The sequence below is a fragment of the Syngnathus leptorhynchus genome, chromosome 22, assembly GCF_054491065.1.
Source record: "Syngnathus leptorhynchus isolate UIUO chromosome 22, UIUO_Slep, whole genome shotgun sequence".
NCBI lineage: Eukaryota > Metazoa > Chordata > Actinopteri > Syngnathiformes > Syngnathidae > Syngnathus > Syngnathus leptorhynchus.
Window position 1 is genome coordinate 4,080,304 of NC_141216.1, and position 14,531 is coordinate 4,094,834.

The 14,531-nt window shown below is 50.1% G+C and overlaps 2 protein-coding genes across 4 annotated transcripts in view; both read right to left on the minus strand.

The window, feature by feature from the left end:
- Window positions 1-5,595, minus strand: part of LOC147039477 (adenosine kinase-like) — a 28,995-nt gene extending 23,400 nt beyond the window's left edge. Inside the window, exons 1-3 of one of the 3 annotated variants that reach the window (XM_085903719.1) lie at window positions 5,418-5,580; window positions 4,044-4,118; window positions 3,899-3,952 (exon numbers count right to left, since the gene is read on the minus strand). In XM_085903719.1, coding sequence (XP_085759845.1) covers window positions 3,899-3,952; window positions 4,044-4,118; window positions 5,418-5,467 — 179 coding nt within the window. In that variant the 5' untranslated portion in view covers window positions 5,468-5,580. Of the gene's footprint in view, window positions 1-3,898; window positions 3,953-4,043; window positions 4,119-4,697; window positions 5,376-5,417 lie in introns of those variants that run through there. The other 2 variants (XM_085903720.1, XM_085903721.1) reach the window with 2 other exon arrangements.
- Window positions 5,596-5,950: 355 nt separating this feature from the next.
- On the minus strand, window positions 5,951-14,531 carry vcla (vinculin a). The gene is made up of 20 exons (XM_085904299.1): window positions 14,175-14,531; window positions 12,122-12,192; window positions 11,510-11,660; window positions 11,340-11,448; window positions 10,991-11,274; window positions 10,418-10,508; window positions 10,193-10,340; window positions 9,959-10,112; window positions 9,703-9,878; window positions 9,423-9,613; window positions 9,155-9,354; window positions 8,961-9,089; window positions 8,742-8,891; window positions 8,565-8,673; window positions 8,187-8,489; window positions 8,000-8,124; window positions 7,727-7,912; window positions 7,453-7,656; window positions 7,281-7,385; window positions 5,951-7,207 (listed from the first exon to the last, which is right to left on the minus strand). The coding sequence occupies exons 1-20, from the start codon at window positions 14,340-14,342 to the stop codon at window positions 7,061-7,063; spliced, it is 3,201 nt and encodes a 1,066-aa protein (XP_085760425.1). The 5' UTR covers window positions 14,343-14,531; the 3' UTR covers window positions 5,951-7,060.

Here is a 14,531-nt window from a genome sequence, read left to right on the forward strand (position 1 = left end):
TGACGGGCCCAGGTGGCGTGAAATTGCACTTGTTAGGAGAAGGTGTACATCACAAGCACGTCTAAACACGGAGTCAAGCGGCGTTGCCTTTTTAGGCTCTTTTTACGCGGGTGGCTCGACGTATTCCGAAGGAGCGGGCTCAGAATTCCACGGGCAGGACAAATAAACACGGCTTGGAGCGTGTTGCCGAGTCACAGCCTCCGCTGCACTTTTCCTTTGGCTTCTTGAACAAACGCTAAGAAAATAAACACACGAGAAGCGCTTTTGTAAACAGGCTGCTGTGACGCTCGAGTGAACCCGGATCGGCAAAAGAAGCGAAGCTGTGAAACGTGTGTGCAATTTTTGCTATGAAATAAACATTTTTGCCAGGACCAGACTGATCGACTTCACAAGCCAATAGAAAACACGATCCCGTATTGAGTTACATGGCCAGCGATGCAGCTGCTGTTTCGATTTGTTCCCTGCAATTGACGAGCAAAATAATCCGCTGGGCGCTCCAAATTCTGGCCGTGTCTTAATGTAGCATGGCGAGAGTTTGGAGCGAGTGTGAAAGTAACCTTTAAAGGCTTCAAAGGAAGTCTTCATATCGTGTCTCGGGGCGCTCGAAGGAGACCGGGATATGTTTCGAAAAAAGTTTCCATGCGAGTAGAAAATAAGCTAACCGGGCGGCGAGGCGGGAGGGGGCCCAGACACCTGTTATGACTTCTTGACAAAGGAGGAATTAAAAAGCACGGTGGGTGTTCATAACATGAAGGCAGCCAAAGAACTCTAGAAGTCATTTTAAATCTGCTTCTGAGGACACCCCCCCTCTCTCTCTCTTTTCCCGTCTCCTTCCTGGAAGTATTTGCTCCACCTTTCAGTGCAGGGGAGAGGGGGTAAGGGGGGGGTTCGAAAATCCTGTCCGAAAAGAGAGCAGCTGCCTGGAGAAACCCACAACCAACATGTGATCCAACACTAGTGGCAGCGTAAACAGCCCCCCCCCCCCTCCTCCTCCTCCTCCTCGTCCATTTAGGGGTAGAAAATCCCTTCCCGATCCGTTGAGCCGCTGGTGGGAGGAGAAAAAGAAGGGATTGTTTTGGACAAAATGTCCTCAGCCCCTAAACACAAGCACGGTGGCGGTGGGGCGGGCTGCTGACTCCGTGAGACATTCAAACATTCCGTTAGGCCAAAATGGGTCGGGGCAACACACGCCCAGCTGCTCTTTTGAAATGCAATGCACGTTTGTCAACCGCTGTAGTGACTAGCAAATTTCTCAAGATGGCGGCGTTGCATCTTCGCCTCTTGGTGGACTTTGTACCGAGCCCTCCCGTAAGATTTGAAAAGCGCGAGGTGTGGGTCCGACACGCCGGCTCGTTTACATTGGCGTCGAGGAGCGCTTCCCTTCAATGAGCACCCAAAGTGCCTTTGAGTGACTCATGACTTCCTCTTCGGTTTCCCCCCCAAAAAAATGAGTCGATTATTTACACGAGGCAATAATTCACAACTTGCGCCTCTTAAGATCTTACACGAAGGGGGCGAGCGAGCCCCGTTTAGGCCATTTCTCTTCACGGGCCTTTTGAAGTTGGCCCTTCCCGATAAGAGCGGATGAGTGGCCGAGCGAGAGCGAGTCGCCGTTAATCAATGGCTAGACTCGGGAGGCCTAAACCGCCTGGAAGAGTCCCAGAGTGCTTGAGAGCGCCGGGGGGTGGGGGAGTCATTTATCTGCAACGATCACCGCGCCACCTTTAATTGCCTCCTTTGCGTTTAAGCAGCTAACAAATCATCGGGACGCGGGAGCATCAAAAAGCTTCTCCTCCATGAGAGGCCACGAGGGAGGGAGGCAGGACTCCTTGGCTTGCCCGCCATGGGGGAGTCTAATTGTGAGCGGGCTCAGGTATGTTTGGCTAAACCCCCGTCGAGCGGGAGAAAACAAGCGCCTATTACCTCCAGCTTTTAGGTGCACAATTAAGGGCTACGTAATTACACGGCCCTGATGGGGGGGCTAATTGCGTTACAATGTTGCAATAACAAACGCGCTGCCCCGCTTGTTGTTTTCCTGTTTTCCCTTTCAATTAGACGGCACTCGCACGAATCATTTGCAGTCACACTTTTTCTTGTCGTTTCTTCTCCTCCCTTTCTTTGCACTGCAGAGGGTGGCGTTGTTTGTCACAGTGCGCCAGCGGCAGCGAAGAGGAAAGGAAGGGGGCGGGCCAGCGAGCGGAAGGACGCCAGGAAGCTTCTGGCATTTTTCTCCTGAGGATTGAGACTCAAAGCCGAGACGTTTTCCTCATCTCGGAGATTGGCCGCTCCAAACGTCAGCCCAGATTGAGCAGCGTGACTCGATTAGCCTCCCTGTTTGAAAAGAGAAGCTGCTGCCATCCTGAGTGGCTGCCGGTCGGTGGGGGAGAAATCAAGGATGGCTAAAAATAGCCCCGAAGCGTTTTTTTGTTTTTTTTTTCTTTCTTGAACGGAACACACTGTTACACAGCGGCCGAGACACCCACATATTAATTATAATATGCTTTAGGAAGCTGAGGATTGTCAAGAAGGGAGGGAGCAAGCTTGACGGATCATGTTTGTTGCACCACCTGGCGGCCGCCAACAAATACCAAGCGCCAACGCACCGCCCCGCTTTGACATAATAAAAGGCTCCAAAGCCATCCAAGCCTGCGGTGGCGTCAAGGTGGTGCATCATCTTGGATATTTTGGGGAAGCAAAGCATGTGGCGCTCATATCAAAGATGGCCTTCTGCGGCAGCCGTGTCACGTTCGTGCAAAGGCCCCGCTTGATCACGTTCAAGCGCTTCGATCAAACACGACGAGCGCCGCGTTCCTGATCTCTCAATTAGTGCTGGCGCGCCGTTTATCGCGACACTGTCTTTATGCTCGGGGACCCGCCACCCACGCTACTGGCAGGGGGCGGGATGGAGCTGACTTCGAGTACTCGAGTGGCACCACTCAGCAAGCAAAGCAGAGCGGTTGTCAGGTGTCGACACATTGCCGGAAGCGTGAGAGCGTCCCGTGTTGTGGCAGCGCTGACGATTACCTCGGCTAGCTCGAGTACACGCCAAGTAGTCGAGTAGATCTCACACACACAGTGGCAAGTGTTCAGCTTGCCTCTTTGTTGTTTGCACTCCTGGTAAGCAGATTGAGTGCGAGCGGCGGGGGGGGGGGGGCAAGCATGCATGCGTGGTACACACACAGCGGGGGCGCACCTCCGCTCATGGTCGTGTGAAGATGATGCCCGTGTCTCACCCCCCCTCCCTTCTCGGGATCAGTAACACCTCCCTTTCTCCCTGTGCCAGCTCGCTAACGTGTCTTGAATTATTCATGCGGCACAGAGGGTCACACATAATGACGACTTTGCAATTGTGATGCGCTGCTTAATCTGCAGTTAGCGCAGAGTAAGCGGGAGACTGAAGAACTTCATTGCTAGGCGCCGCCTCGAGATCCGGTGTTTGGCCACATTGTCATCTCCTGCAGAAAGGAGGCGGGCCATCCTCCTGATGACATGTCATTTCCTGCTGAGGAGAAACAGCAGGCGACTGTTGCCTCCTGGTGGACACTAAATGGAGTTCCAACTGAAATTGCTCACCCCAACCAGAGTGACAGTCACTTTTTCCTGTCACAAATATAGTACGAGTACCACAATGACGCATTTATTCTGCTGTTTTGTACATTTTTTTGACATGCAAACCACGAGATACAATTGACACTTTTGCACATGAAAATATACTTGGGCAGGAAATAACATTACATTATAAGCTACCCTACTGTTGCCAAATAGTGGGCGTGTCATGTTCAGGGCTAATATATACCACGTGGCTATTTTAGGCTCGGGGACGAATGACCAGGGCGAGCCCTAATTTGGTTCCAACGCACGCTTTCTTATTTAGTTAGTTTAGTTTTCATTTACTCACAAGGCCTTGTGTTTGTCCTCAGCAAGGATCTGATCGTTGGGCTTCAGTCCGTACCTTTTCAAGACACAAAGTAGACCAATTTTGGTGCCGTTACTCACAGACAAATGGAGATATGACAGAAATTAGATAAGGCCGCTTCACTTACTTATCGAGGAAGTCTTTGTCCACCACTGCAATGATGTCCAGTAGGGGATTGCCCATCCCAAAAAGTGTGTTTTCACTAAAGATAAAAAAAAAAAAAAAAAGTACAACAAACAGCTGCTTAGCGTGAGCTTTTGTAGAGTCAAATGAGATTTAAATTAGGAATGAAAATCACATGAAAAATTTTAATTACCAGAATAAATTAAATCTCATAATAAAAACAATAATAGAATATAAAATAACTGCTTGATTTAACAGTGGGGTTGTTGTTTTTTTTGGGGGGGGAATGTTTTCATAAAATCTAGCCAGGTCTATAGAATTGATTTTAAAAAATCTTATGAGCTGACCAACTGATAAATGCACAGACCATTGCACTCGCTCGTCATATAGTCGTGGATTGTAAATGTGGTATCTTTGGGCAAAGTCTCTTTTGTCACTATTACATATTGCTCAACCTTCAGCACAAACTGGTGAAAAAACGTTACATTGAAGCAAATAAAAATAAACAGCAAAAAAAAAGTTAAGAAAAGACATTTTGAGAGTTTTTTTATCAATCCAATTCACGCCCAAAAGTGATTTAAATCCATAACATTACACGACTGGAACCGCCAGTGTTTCCTTTGACATGACAGAAAGCGTGTCACAAGTGTTGTCTTACCTTGGAGCTGTCATAATTGTCTGAAAATAAAGTTTAAAACGCCAAATGAACTTCTTGACAGTGCTGCAACGTGCTGCTGGCAATACAGGAAGTCAGACTGTGTAAGTGATCATTTGATTGGCTAGCAGTGGGCGGGAATTGCGGACTTCTTGACGAATGATTGGCTAGGAAATCATAAAAGTGCTGAGTTTGCGGCAACTGGAAAACACTAATACTAACAATATAACGGTACACATCATGACATTTTGAGTGTATTTTAATTTGTATTCGTAAAGTGATTAAAGTGCTGATTGGGAAACAATTGGACATAAAGCGTTTACCGAAGTAAAATTCAAACATGGCGAATAAAAAAACAACAACTCCTGAATCTTGAAATGACGAAAGTGCTGACTGTTAGTAAATGCTAACATCTTAAATTTGTCGTCACTGATTAAGTTAAACAAATCCGAAATTTAAAGAAAAAGCCAAACTCACAGAAAATTAGTATTACTGATTCTTTTCTTTCATTTTTTTTAACGAAAAAACGTAAATAGGCATAGTAGCTTGTTCACGTGACTAGCACCCTCCACGGTGGCTAGCGGCGATTAGCATCCGTCCCGCCCGAGAAAAAGACACCAACCGCGGCGTGAGACGTGCCTGGAACCCGGTTCGCAGCCGGCCCTGTGGTATCGGCTAGCTACGTGGGCTAACGGCACAACAGTTATCGAATGAAACACTTACCTCAACGCTTTCTTCTTCCATTTGGACGCGTTTGTGTCTTCGTGGGACATTCTTGCTTATTTGTTTGATGTTGCCGTTAATAAAGATGATGGAAGAACTCGAGATGACACACGCACCGCAGCTTCCTTTTGAAACGATAAAAATGGTGCCAAGCCACTGCGAGGGAGATTGCTATCTCTAACTGTGACTATCTCTGAAAGTTAAACCATGAAATGGGTCTTAAACGAATATAAATAACATTTTAATTTGTTGTAGAAAATAAAATCCCTGAAAACATTCCTCACAAATATTAAACTCATGAATAAAAATCTGTAAAAATGTTTTCATTTGAAAAAAAAATCCTTTTCATTTATTCATTCAGCTTCTGAACTGCTTAGAAAAATAGTATTCATAAACTTTTAATAACGCTCAGTTTATTTTTGAGGCGTTTCTAACTTTCACCCCTAAATAATACATTAAAATCAGTTCAAATTTACAAAACAGTCTTTTGGTTGCATTTTATCACCAATAAGCAACAAATGACCAAACATACCTCAAGTGCTATAAAATGCTTTATTAAAAAAAAAAAAAAAAAAAAACAAAGGCAAAGAATGATGAACGATGGAGAGGCTTGTGATTGTTGCCAATGGAGTACACTTAACATGATCCACACACAACTCAGTCAGGTATTTGCATAGCAAGGCAAGTGTGGCTTTACACGCTTCTTTTTTTTGGTGCAAATAACGTGTCAATTGCAAAGTCTGATCCAAAGGCACATTGGCGGTCTGTTTTTGTGGGTTTATTTATTGTTGCGCATGGTGACACTGTGCTTTTTCTTTTCTCATTGGCGTCCATCCAGGCCAAAATGATGTTATTTGTTCTCGACCATGATTGTACATACCTTCGGGATAGTTTTAATCTTTACACATAGTGAAACGTCTGATGAAGTCTTTGGCAAAGGAATTTTGCAGAACATAAAACCAACATTAAAAACAAAACAAAAGAATGTTTCTTTTGTATGCTTGTGATTTTACAGCGAGTAGTGTAAACCAACGATTCCCAATGATTCAATTCCCCTTAATTGGTCCAAAACATCAATTCTATTTTCTCCTAACTTACCTATGGTGTTCTGCAATATAGGTTAGCATTAAGCTAGCAGGCTTTAGCGCACACACAATTTGGTGTTGTAATATAGAACGTGTCATTCTATTTTTCTAACTAAAATACTAAATGTGCCTCGGAAAACCCTAACACAAGCTGTGTCGGCAAAAAAGCCGCTAATAATTGACCCCCCCCACACACACAAAAAAAAAAAAAGGTTTATGATTGCCTAAAGGTGCAGCAGGAAGGCAGCAAAACAGAACTTTAGTCTAAAAGTAGCTCCTCAACTCACTTCAACCTAGTCCCTGGTGAAAAACAAAATACTGCAAATCCAGCATTGGCGGACTGCAAATATCCCCGTTGAGTATATTGCGGAGGTGAGACGCAACGATCAGTACAGCGACGAAATATATGTTGTAAGAAATCCAAGGTCTAATCCAAATCTATACTGTATATTCATTCTCGGGATTCCTCAACACATTTGTACACACGTTGGACGTCAGAACGGAAGCCCGGGCGAGGCTTTTTGTGCCCACCAAGCGGTCCAGGGTCCTGAGGTCTTTTTACTGGTACCAAGGCGTCTTGCGGACCCAGTGCAGGGTGAAGCCGGCGTCGGTGCGGATTTTGATGGACGCTGCCTCGGCCTCTCGCACCGTCTCCTTGACGGACTGCATCAGGTTCTGAGCGTTGTGGACCAGCATCTCGGTGGCCTGGCGGACGAAGAACAGATTTGAAGATTTGGAAATTCACTCTTCCGGTCGTTCCTCCGTCCAAAAGCCTCACCTGTTCCGACTCCTCTTCGCTGATATTGGTACGACCCAACATGGTGGCCTTGACGGTGGATAGGATCTTGAGTTGGGTGCTGATGGTGGGAATGCGTTCGCACACCTGTAACGCGGGGGGGAAGAAAGTCACTCGGAGCTACTCGATAAACTTCGGTCGATTGCTTTGTTACCTGGAGCAGGTTGGTACGGATACGCTTGTCCGTGCACTGCTTGGCCACCTCCTTGGCGAGCCGCGTGACTTCGTCGGACGCTTTGGCGATGTCCTTGGCGCACTGGATGAGGGCGCGCTTGTTGCCGCTGCTGCCGCGCACCAGGCGCGACATCTCCGCCATGAGCAGGGCCATGCGCTTGGCGGCGCCGATGATGTCGTTGCCCTACGTCGATGTTTAAGAGCAGTCGGAAATGGCGTTCTTGTCCTCGAGCGGCTCGTGTTTTGGAGCGTACCTTGCTGGACCACTTGCGAGCCTCGTCGTGGAGCTGCCTGGCGGCCACCATCATGGGCTCGTTGACCATGTCGCCGGCCATCTGCTCGGGGAACTCCTCGTCCTTCTCCTCCGGCGGCGGAGGCCTGGGCGGAGGAACCTCGCCTTCGGGAAGAGGAGGTTTGGGCGGAGCCGGCTCGTCGTTAAGCTGAGGGCCATAAGAATATTTCCACTCCTGTTGTTTTGGAAGCAAACTTTGTGACGACAAATAATTCCAGGTATTGGCCAGACTTACGTTGAGTTGATCCAAATCAGGAGGCGGCGGCGGGAAGTCGGGCTCCTGAGGTTGGAACGCCTCCCTGACCTTTGCTACGGCGTCGAGAATCTTGTAGCCCGAGTCCAGAAAGCCCTTGCGAAGATCTACAAGGCAAAAAGCTGTCAGAAGGTCGCCCGAGAGGCAGAGGCGACGCGCTGGAACGTACTGGGATCCTGGATGTTCCCGGCCACGGCTTTGGCGTCCATCACCATGGGCGAGATGGTCTGACTGAGCTGGTCGGACGCCGCCTTGACCGCCTCGCGGAATTTGGGGTCCTCAGAGTTCTCCACCTCCCGTTTGGCCACCAGGAGGATGCGGTTGGCCCGACGGGCGATGCTGGTGGCGCCGGCCACCAGCATCTGAGGCTGCTGCATGTCCATGGCCACGCGGCACTTGTCCAGGTCCTTCTTGATGGCCTCCTCCGAGGCATCCAGCAGGGACTTGGTGTCGATGGCCTCGTCCACGAGACCTGAAATTAGGGACGTTGGAGCTCAGCACGAAGCTGCCTCCCAAACGGCAAAATGTATATGTTGATTCCCGGTACCCGTCATCTTCTCGACATTATCGATCCACTGATTCTTCATGGTCTCGAAATGTTCATAGGCAGCCTGGTTGCCGGGGTTTCTCAGCAGGATCCGGGCAGCGGAAACCACCTGGACCGAGACTCGGGCTCAATTCCAGAGCAGGTTTGGAAAAGACTCCCGCCCGCGAACCAAAGTACCTGCGGCGTTAAGTCTCGGGTGGACCTGACGGCCGCCTGGATGCCCTCCACCGTGCTCTTGTTGGCCGTGCCCACGGCGGCCGCCTTCTCCGCCGTGGCGCCCAGCCTGTTGGCGTGGTTCTCGAAATTGGCGGCCCGCTCGTCGAACACCTGTTCAGCCACAAGAACGGGAACGGCGATAAATAGAGAGTTACATCAAACTAACAAGAAACTTCTGACCTCATCCCTATTGGGCGCGTCCAGAGGTGCGGTGGCGGCCACGGCCAGTAACTTGATGGGCGTGGTGGTGTCGCTGAAGATGTCGGAAACTTCCTGAGTCATAGCCGCCTGCATTTTCCCTTTCAGGTCCTGGGAAGAGACGTGCAAGATGTTAGCATTGAAATACGTCAACCACGGCAGCAGAGTGATCTCACTTTGAGGGCTTCCTGGAGCTGGTGCGCGATGGCGCGCGCCTGCGGGGAGTCGCCCTCGCCACGGGCCGCCAGGTCGGCCAACTGGGCCATGAGCTGCTCCACCTGCTCGCATTTGCCCAGCAGCTCCTGTCTGTAGGGACCCTGCAGGGCGTTGGCCAGCCTGCGGCCCTCGGCCACCAGCCCGCGGATGGCCGCCTGGCCTGAGGACACGGGGGAAAGAAACTCAGCGTTCGCCGCACGGGAGGAGAACTCAGAAGAGAGCACGGACCCACGCCGCTGTCGTCCACGCCGGGGTTGTCGATCCAGCGCTGAGCCTGCTCGATCTTTCCTTCCAGGTGGACGTCGGCCTTGGCGGGCCTGCTGTTGGCCACGGCTTTGTTGGTCTTGGACTGCAGGTTCTGCAGGGCTGTGGCGATCTGTTTGGCCAAGGTTCTGGCTTCGGGGGTGTCGCCTTTCCCCCTAAACAAACATCCTCATGAGATGCCGCACCAAGCATCTCTCGGGTCCACTCGCTGACTCTTCCCAAGACCCTCGGCACGAGTTCTTACTGTCTCCGGAGATCCGACAACTTGGCGGTCATGCCGACGATCTCGCCGATGGAGCGCAGGATATCGTCCCGTTCTTTGGGGTCCTCGCACATATCGCCGATCTTCTTAGCCTCCATGAGGAGAGCCTTGATGTTGTCCTCCCCCTCCGGAGCGCCGTTGGGGTCGGCCAGCCAGCTCTGAGGAAATCGAACGAATCGGCGGTGAAAGGGTGGCGTCGTGGGTCAAACGATTTCCTCGGGAAGGCATGGCGACTCGCCTGGGCGGCGTCCATTCTCTTGGCGATGGCCTGCTTGGAGTTGGTCATGTCCTCCAGCTTGCGAGCGGCGTTTTTCACCTTGCCGGTCAGGACGTCCAAGCCTTGGGACACCTGCTGGGCTTTCTGCATGGCGGCCGGAGAAGCGCCGTGACCTCTGAGCATGTGGAACACGTGGACACATTTGATCTTTTGAAAGCTCAAAGTTGCTACTCGACGGTCTTGCGGCGTCAGTACCTGGCCCTCATCTCCGAAACCTGGTCCGTCATCTGGCCCAGAGTCTTGGCGGTCGCCAGGATATCCCTGCGCTCACGCCCCGCGCACAGCTCGCCGATTTTCCCGGCTTCGTCCAGGATCTGGCGGACGGCCTGCTCACCCGCGTCCCCTGCGGACGCAAGACTGGCGTCGGCCGAGCGCTCTTCGACGGGGGCCCGGCGGGCGCTCGTACGACGAGCTGGCTACCTGCCGGGGCATTGGGATCGCGCAGCCAGTTCTTGGCCTGAGCCATCTTGGAGTCGATGAGCCCCAGAGCTCGTTTCATGGCCTCCGTGTCCTTTAGGGACGGAAAAGCCAGACGGAAATGTCACTCAGCTGACGGCAAGATGAACTAAAGTCCGACTCTGGGCCGAAGACGTGGAAAAAACAAAGTCAACCAAGAGCAAATTCTTATTGTTAACCATTCCTCAATCCACGCCACTTTATTAGCATCTAAAATCTCGTTTGCACGTTGCAGAACGATGGCGGCACAAAAAGAAAACACACAACACACACTGCTTAGACATGCAGCTTCACAAGTCGTGACAAAGAGGGAAGTGACGCTTACCTTCTACACAAGGAGGGAAGTGAAGGAAGAGTGGAGGGGGAAAAAAAAAAAGGAAAAAAGGAAGAAGAAGAAGGACATAAATACAAACATTGTTCTGGAAATTGATGGCGAGAGGAAAAAGGTGAGAAAAGGAGTTGAGCAGTTTGGAGTGATGGAAAGTAGAGAAAGATTAAAAATAATAATAATAATCGATAAATCTGTGTCAGGAGCACCTTGTTGGCCCAGGCGTCCTCGTCCCAGGAGGTGAGCTGCAGCACTCGGATGATCTCCACGATTTCGCCGCTCATCTTCTCAAAAGTGAAGTTGCGGTTCTTCAGGGCCTCCTCCACGCCCTGGCTGCCTGACGTCTTGGTGGTCACGAAGATTTTGATACCTGAGATGAGGATGGGCAGCAGTTCCTTGACCGTGTTCATGGAGTTAACCAGCATGACGCGATGCTCCTGGTGAGTCAGCTCCTGTTGCCGCTCGTCGATCATCTTGGCCATCTTGGTCATTCCTGGACAAGATCGAAGGGTAGCTTAAGCCTCGCCTACACACCGTGACTACGTTTGCCTTTTCTACCTGGTCCCAGGTTCTTGGTGTAGGTGATCAGGTCGGCCATGGACTCCACCACCTCCGATACTTTCAGGTACTCCAAGATGCCGTTGCATACTCGGATGATTTTGCGCACCTGGTCGGAGAGGAACGTTCAGAAGGTCCGACACCTTCGGGACACGGCGGCAACAGGGTACCTCGGCCTCGTCAAAGGTGAGGAGCAGGTCCGAGGTCCCGGAGAGGATCCCCCGAGAGCCGTCGATGAGGTAGTCGCGAGCGGGAACCGAGTACGGGTCGGCTTTCAGCATGGAGGCCGCCTTGACCAGCTTGGTGCAAGCGTTCTCCACTCTGGGGAAGAAAGACGGCGTGATTTTTGACGGCGGGAACCACCGGACGTGTCCTTCAGAGCATCGGACCCCCCCTCCAGGTGCTATATTTAGCGGCGAGGCATTCCGACACATGCCTTGACGGATGACGACGGGGTGACGATGTGACTCGGGGGCGCCAAATGTGTCGGGCGGGCCGACCTGCATTCCTGACCTTGTGGCCAAGGGGGGGGGGGGGTTCTGGAGAAATGCTCTCGCTCGGTGACATGCACCAGGCAGCAGCTGAGCGCCGCTTAATGGTTAAAACGATCTTCTCAAAACAAACAAAACGCCGCCCTTTCAAAATAGATACGCCGCTACTTTGGCTTCCCGAGATGTTCTGAAAGTCAAGACGCCGGACTGACTCGGTCAATACGTTCTTTATGCTCTCGACATGCCACGTGTGACCTTTGCGTGGGCGGTGACCAATCAATGCCGACTTACTTGATAAACGCTGGCGGCATGTCCCTTTTCATGATCTGGTCGTCGGTGGTTTGGACGGTCTCCTTCCCGACCTGGAAGAAGAAGATTTGACGTGAAGTAAAGATTCTAGTATCTGGTATGAGAGATTCACGTCCAACACACTTCATGTCTTATTGTCGCTCCATATTGGCGAGTCAATCCAACTGTCGGACCCCCGACTCAGCTGCCGAGCGAGGGGAAGTCCCGAAGGCCCGAGTGCAAGATGCGTTGTCATTATTTGCTTTCCACTGACAAAATGAGACTGAGGGTGTGTTGAATTCTGCTAGTTCCACATCAAAAGGTTCGAACCCGTTTGATTTCTCGATTTCTGTGGCTAGCATGTCCGCACCTTTGAGTCCATATTGCACAAGATTGTACTCGGTAGTGAGACTTGCACTTCCTGTTCCAAACTGCCGCTGAATGGGATTCAAAGAACGGCGACAAAGCAACGCTTGTGGAAGATTTTCCACGCGGAGGAGGAAGGAGGACACACAGGGCTCCATTAGAAGCGCGCGTGCAATTGCGTTCGGGGAGCCGACACCGAAGCCGAGCCGCACCCAGAATTGCTGAGCGTTTGATTTTTGCACAAAGTCAACCAGCACGTGCGTTGTGATTCAGCAAAAGCATTACGACGTGTGTAAATGGCGCAATGTGTCGATTGCGTCTCCGGGGGGGGGGCAGCGCAACACAAACAGGAAGCCATTGTGTATCCCGGGGCATTCCTATCTTCATCCCAAAGTCTATAAAAAGGAACTATAAAAAAAAAAAAGAGAAGAGTTTGAACTTCAACCAATGGCGGATCAAAGTAGCGTCCCGCATACAATAGCAAGGCTCCTTTTTTTAGCCGCGTACATTGCAGCCTACTCGAGGCTTGTTGTGGAGATTGTGAAGCTCAAGAGGTCGAAAAGATATTTCAAGTCTCAAATTTGCCTCTGTTGCAAGAGATCATCCATCAGAATTTAGTCACAGGGAAGCGTGTGCGCAACATGTGGTTTGGAACGCAAGATGCAATTAGGTTAAGACGCCAACTTCCTGTTCCTTCCTCACCGCTCAAGAATACCTTCTGGAAGTATTCACGTCCAACCAGTCCAGAGAGAGATAACACAGGGTTCCCGTTTTTTTCCTCTGAACTATGAGTCATGAAGACATAACCAGACGTGACATCATAGCAATGTCAATGTTATAGGGTTGCCATGACAACTGGAAACAGTGACAGAAGTCATTGATCAAAAGAAAGAAAATAAATAAACGGCAACCACAATTTTGGATGAAACAAATGGAGGATTGGATCATTTTTCCAGTAATTTATTGGCAAATGAACTCCAGTGAACTGACACAGCAAATTCATTTGCAATTATTATGTCACGAATGTTCAAATATCGAGAAAACAACCACCGGAAAGAAATTGACCGCACACAAGAACTTCTCTATTATCGTTTACAGTATCAAAGACTTTTTCATTTCCTCTCGTGTTTTTTTTTTAAGGCGTAGTAGTTTATGTTTCGAATGGGTAATAGTTTGAGGAAACCCACAATGTTTGGTTTTGGTTTCAATGCAATTCAATGCATCTGATCAAGGAAATTAATACTAATTAACTCCTGGGTGTTATGAAAACAAACTAAGTGTGTTTTTCTGGGCGTGGCCTAAGAAGAGATTGCACAATTTGGTGATTTTTGTCACAGACTACAGAAAGAAAAAAAACTGTTTTGACTTGGTGGAGGGATCCTCACTTCTTCATCCCTGCAGGGGGTCTGGAAATGGGCAAGTTTTTTTCCTTGATTTTATTGTGCATGTTCCAGAAGGATTATTACTTTTTATTTAAGGTGCATAAACGTGTAAGTTCTAGTGCACAGCCGTGACTACGTGAAGCTACGGTAGGCAGTAGGGGCCATTCCCAAGGGGAAAAAGGGCGTCAAGGTAACTTGAGTCGCATTTCCACCTCTTTGATGGCCGTCTAGTAAGGTCCAAAAAGTTTTGTTGGCAGAACTACAGGTAGCATTCGATGAAAAGCTGCAGGAGTCGGCGGTTCACTCACCCGGACGAGGTTGCTCACCGCCGCCTGCACGGCTGCCACCGGTGCCGTCAAGTCTGGGATCGCCTTGCCGTCCACCTCGCCCTCCTCATGCATGATCACCAGATGGGAGATCTGCTGAGCCACCGGCTCCAGGATACTTTCTATCGTCTTTGTGTGAAACACCGGCATGGCGATCGAAGTCTTTCAAACACAGCCGGAGAAAAGGCGGTGGAGGTCAAACTTGCAAGAACCAGAGGAGGCCGCTTCTCCCAGTCAGACCAGTGACTTTTTTTTTTTCCGTCCCTGCAAGCTCGGACCCTCGGCCGAACCATCAAACTCCCTTGCACAAACTGAACTAGCGCGACGTCACGTTACGAT

What these genes read in the sequence shown, in the direction of transcription:
- vcla (XM_085904299.1), bottom strand. Translation starts at nt 14,342, where the DNA reads ATGCCGGTGTTTCACACAAAGACGATAGAAAGTATCCTGGAGCCGGTG. An exon ending in CACCAAGAACCTGGGACCAG is followed by an intron (nt 11,275 to 11,339) that starts GTAGAAAAGGCA and finishes GATCTTGTCCAG; the next exon opens with GAATGACCAAGATGGCCAAG. An exon ending in CTCGCAAGTGGTCCAGCAAG is followed by an intron (nt 7,657 to 7,726) that starts GTACGCTCCAAA and finishes ACATCGACGTAG; the next exon opens with GGCAACGACATCATCGGCGC.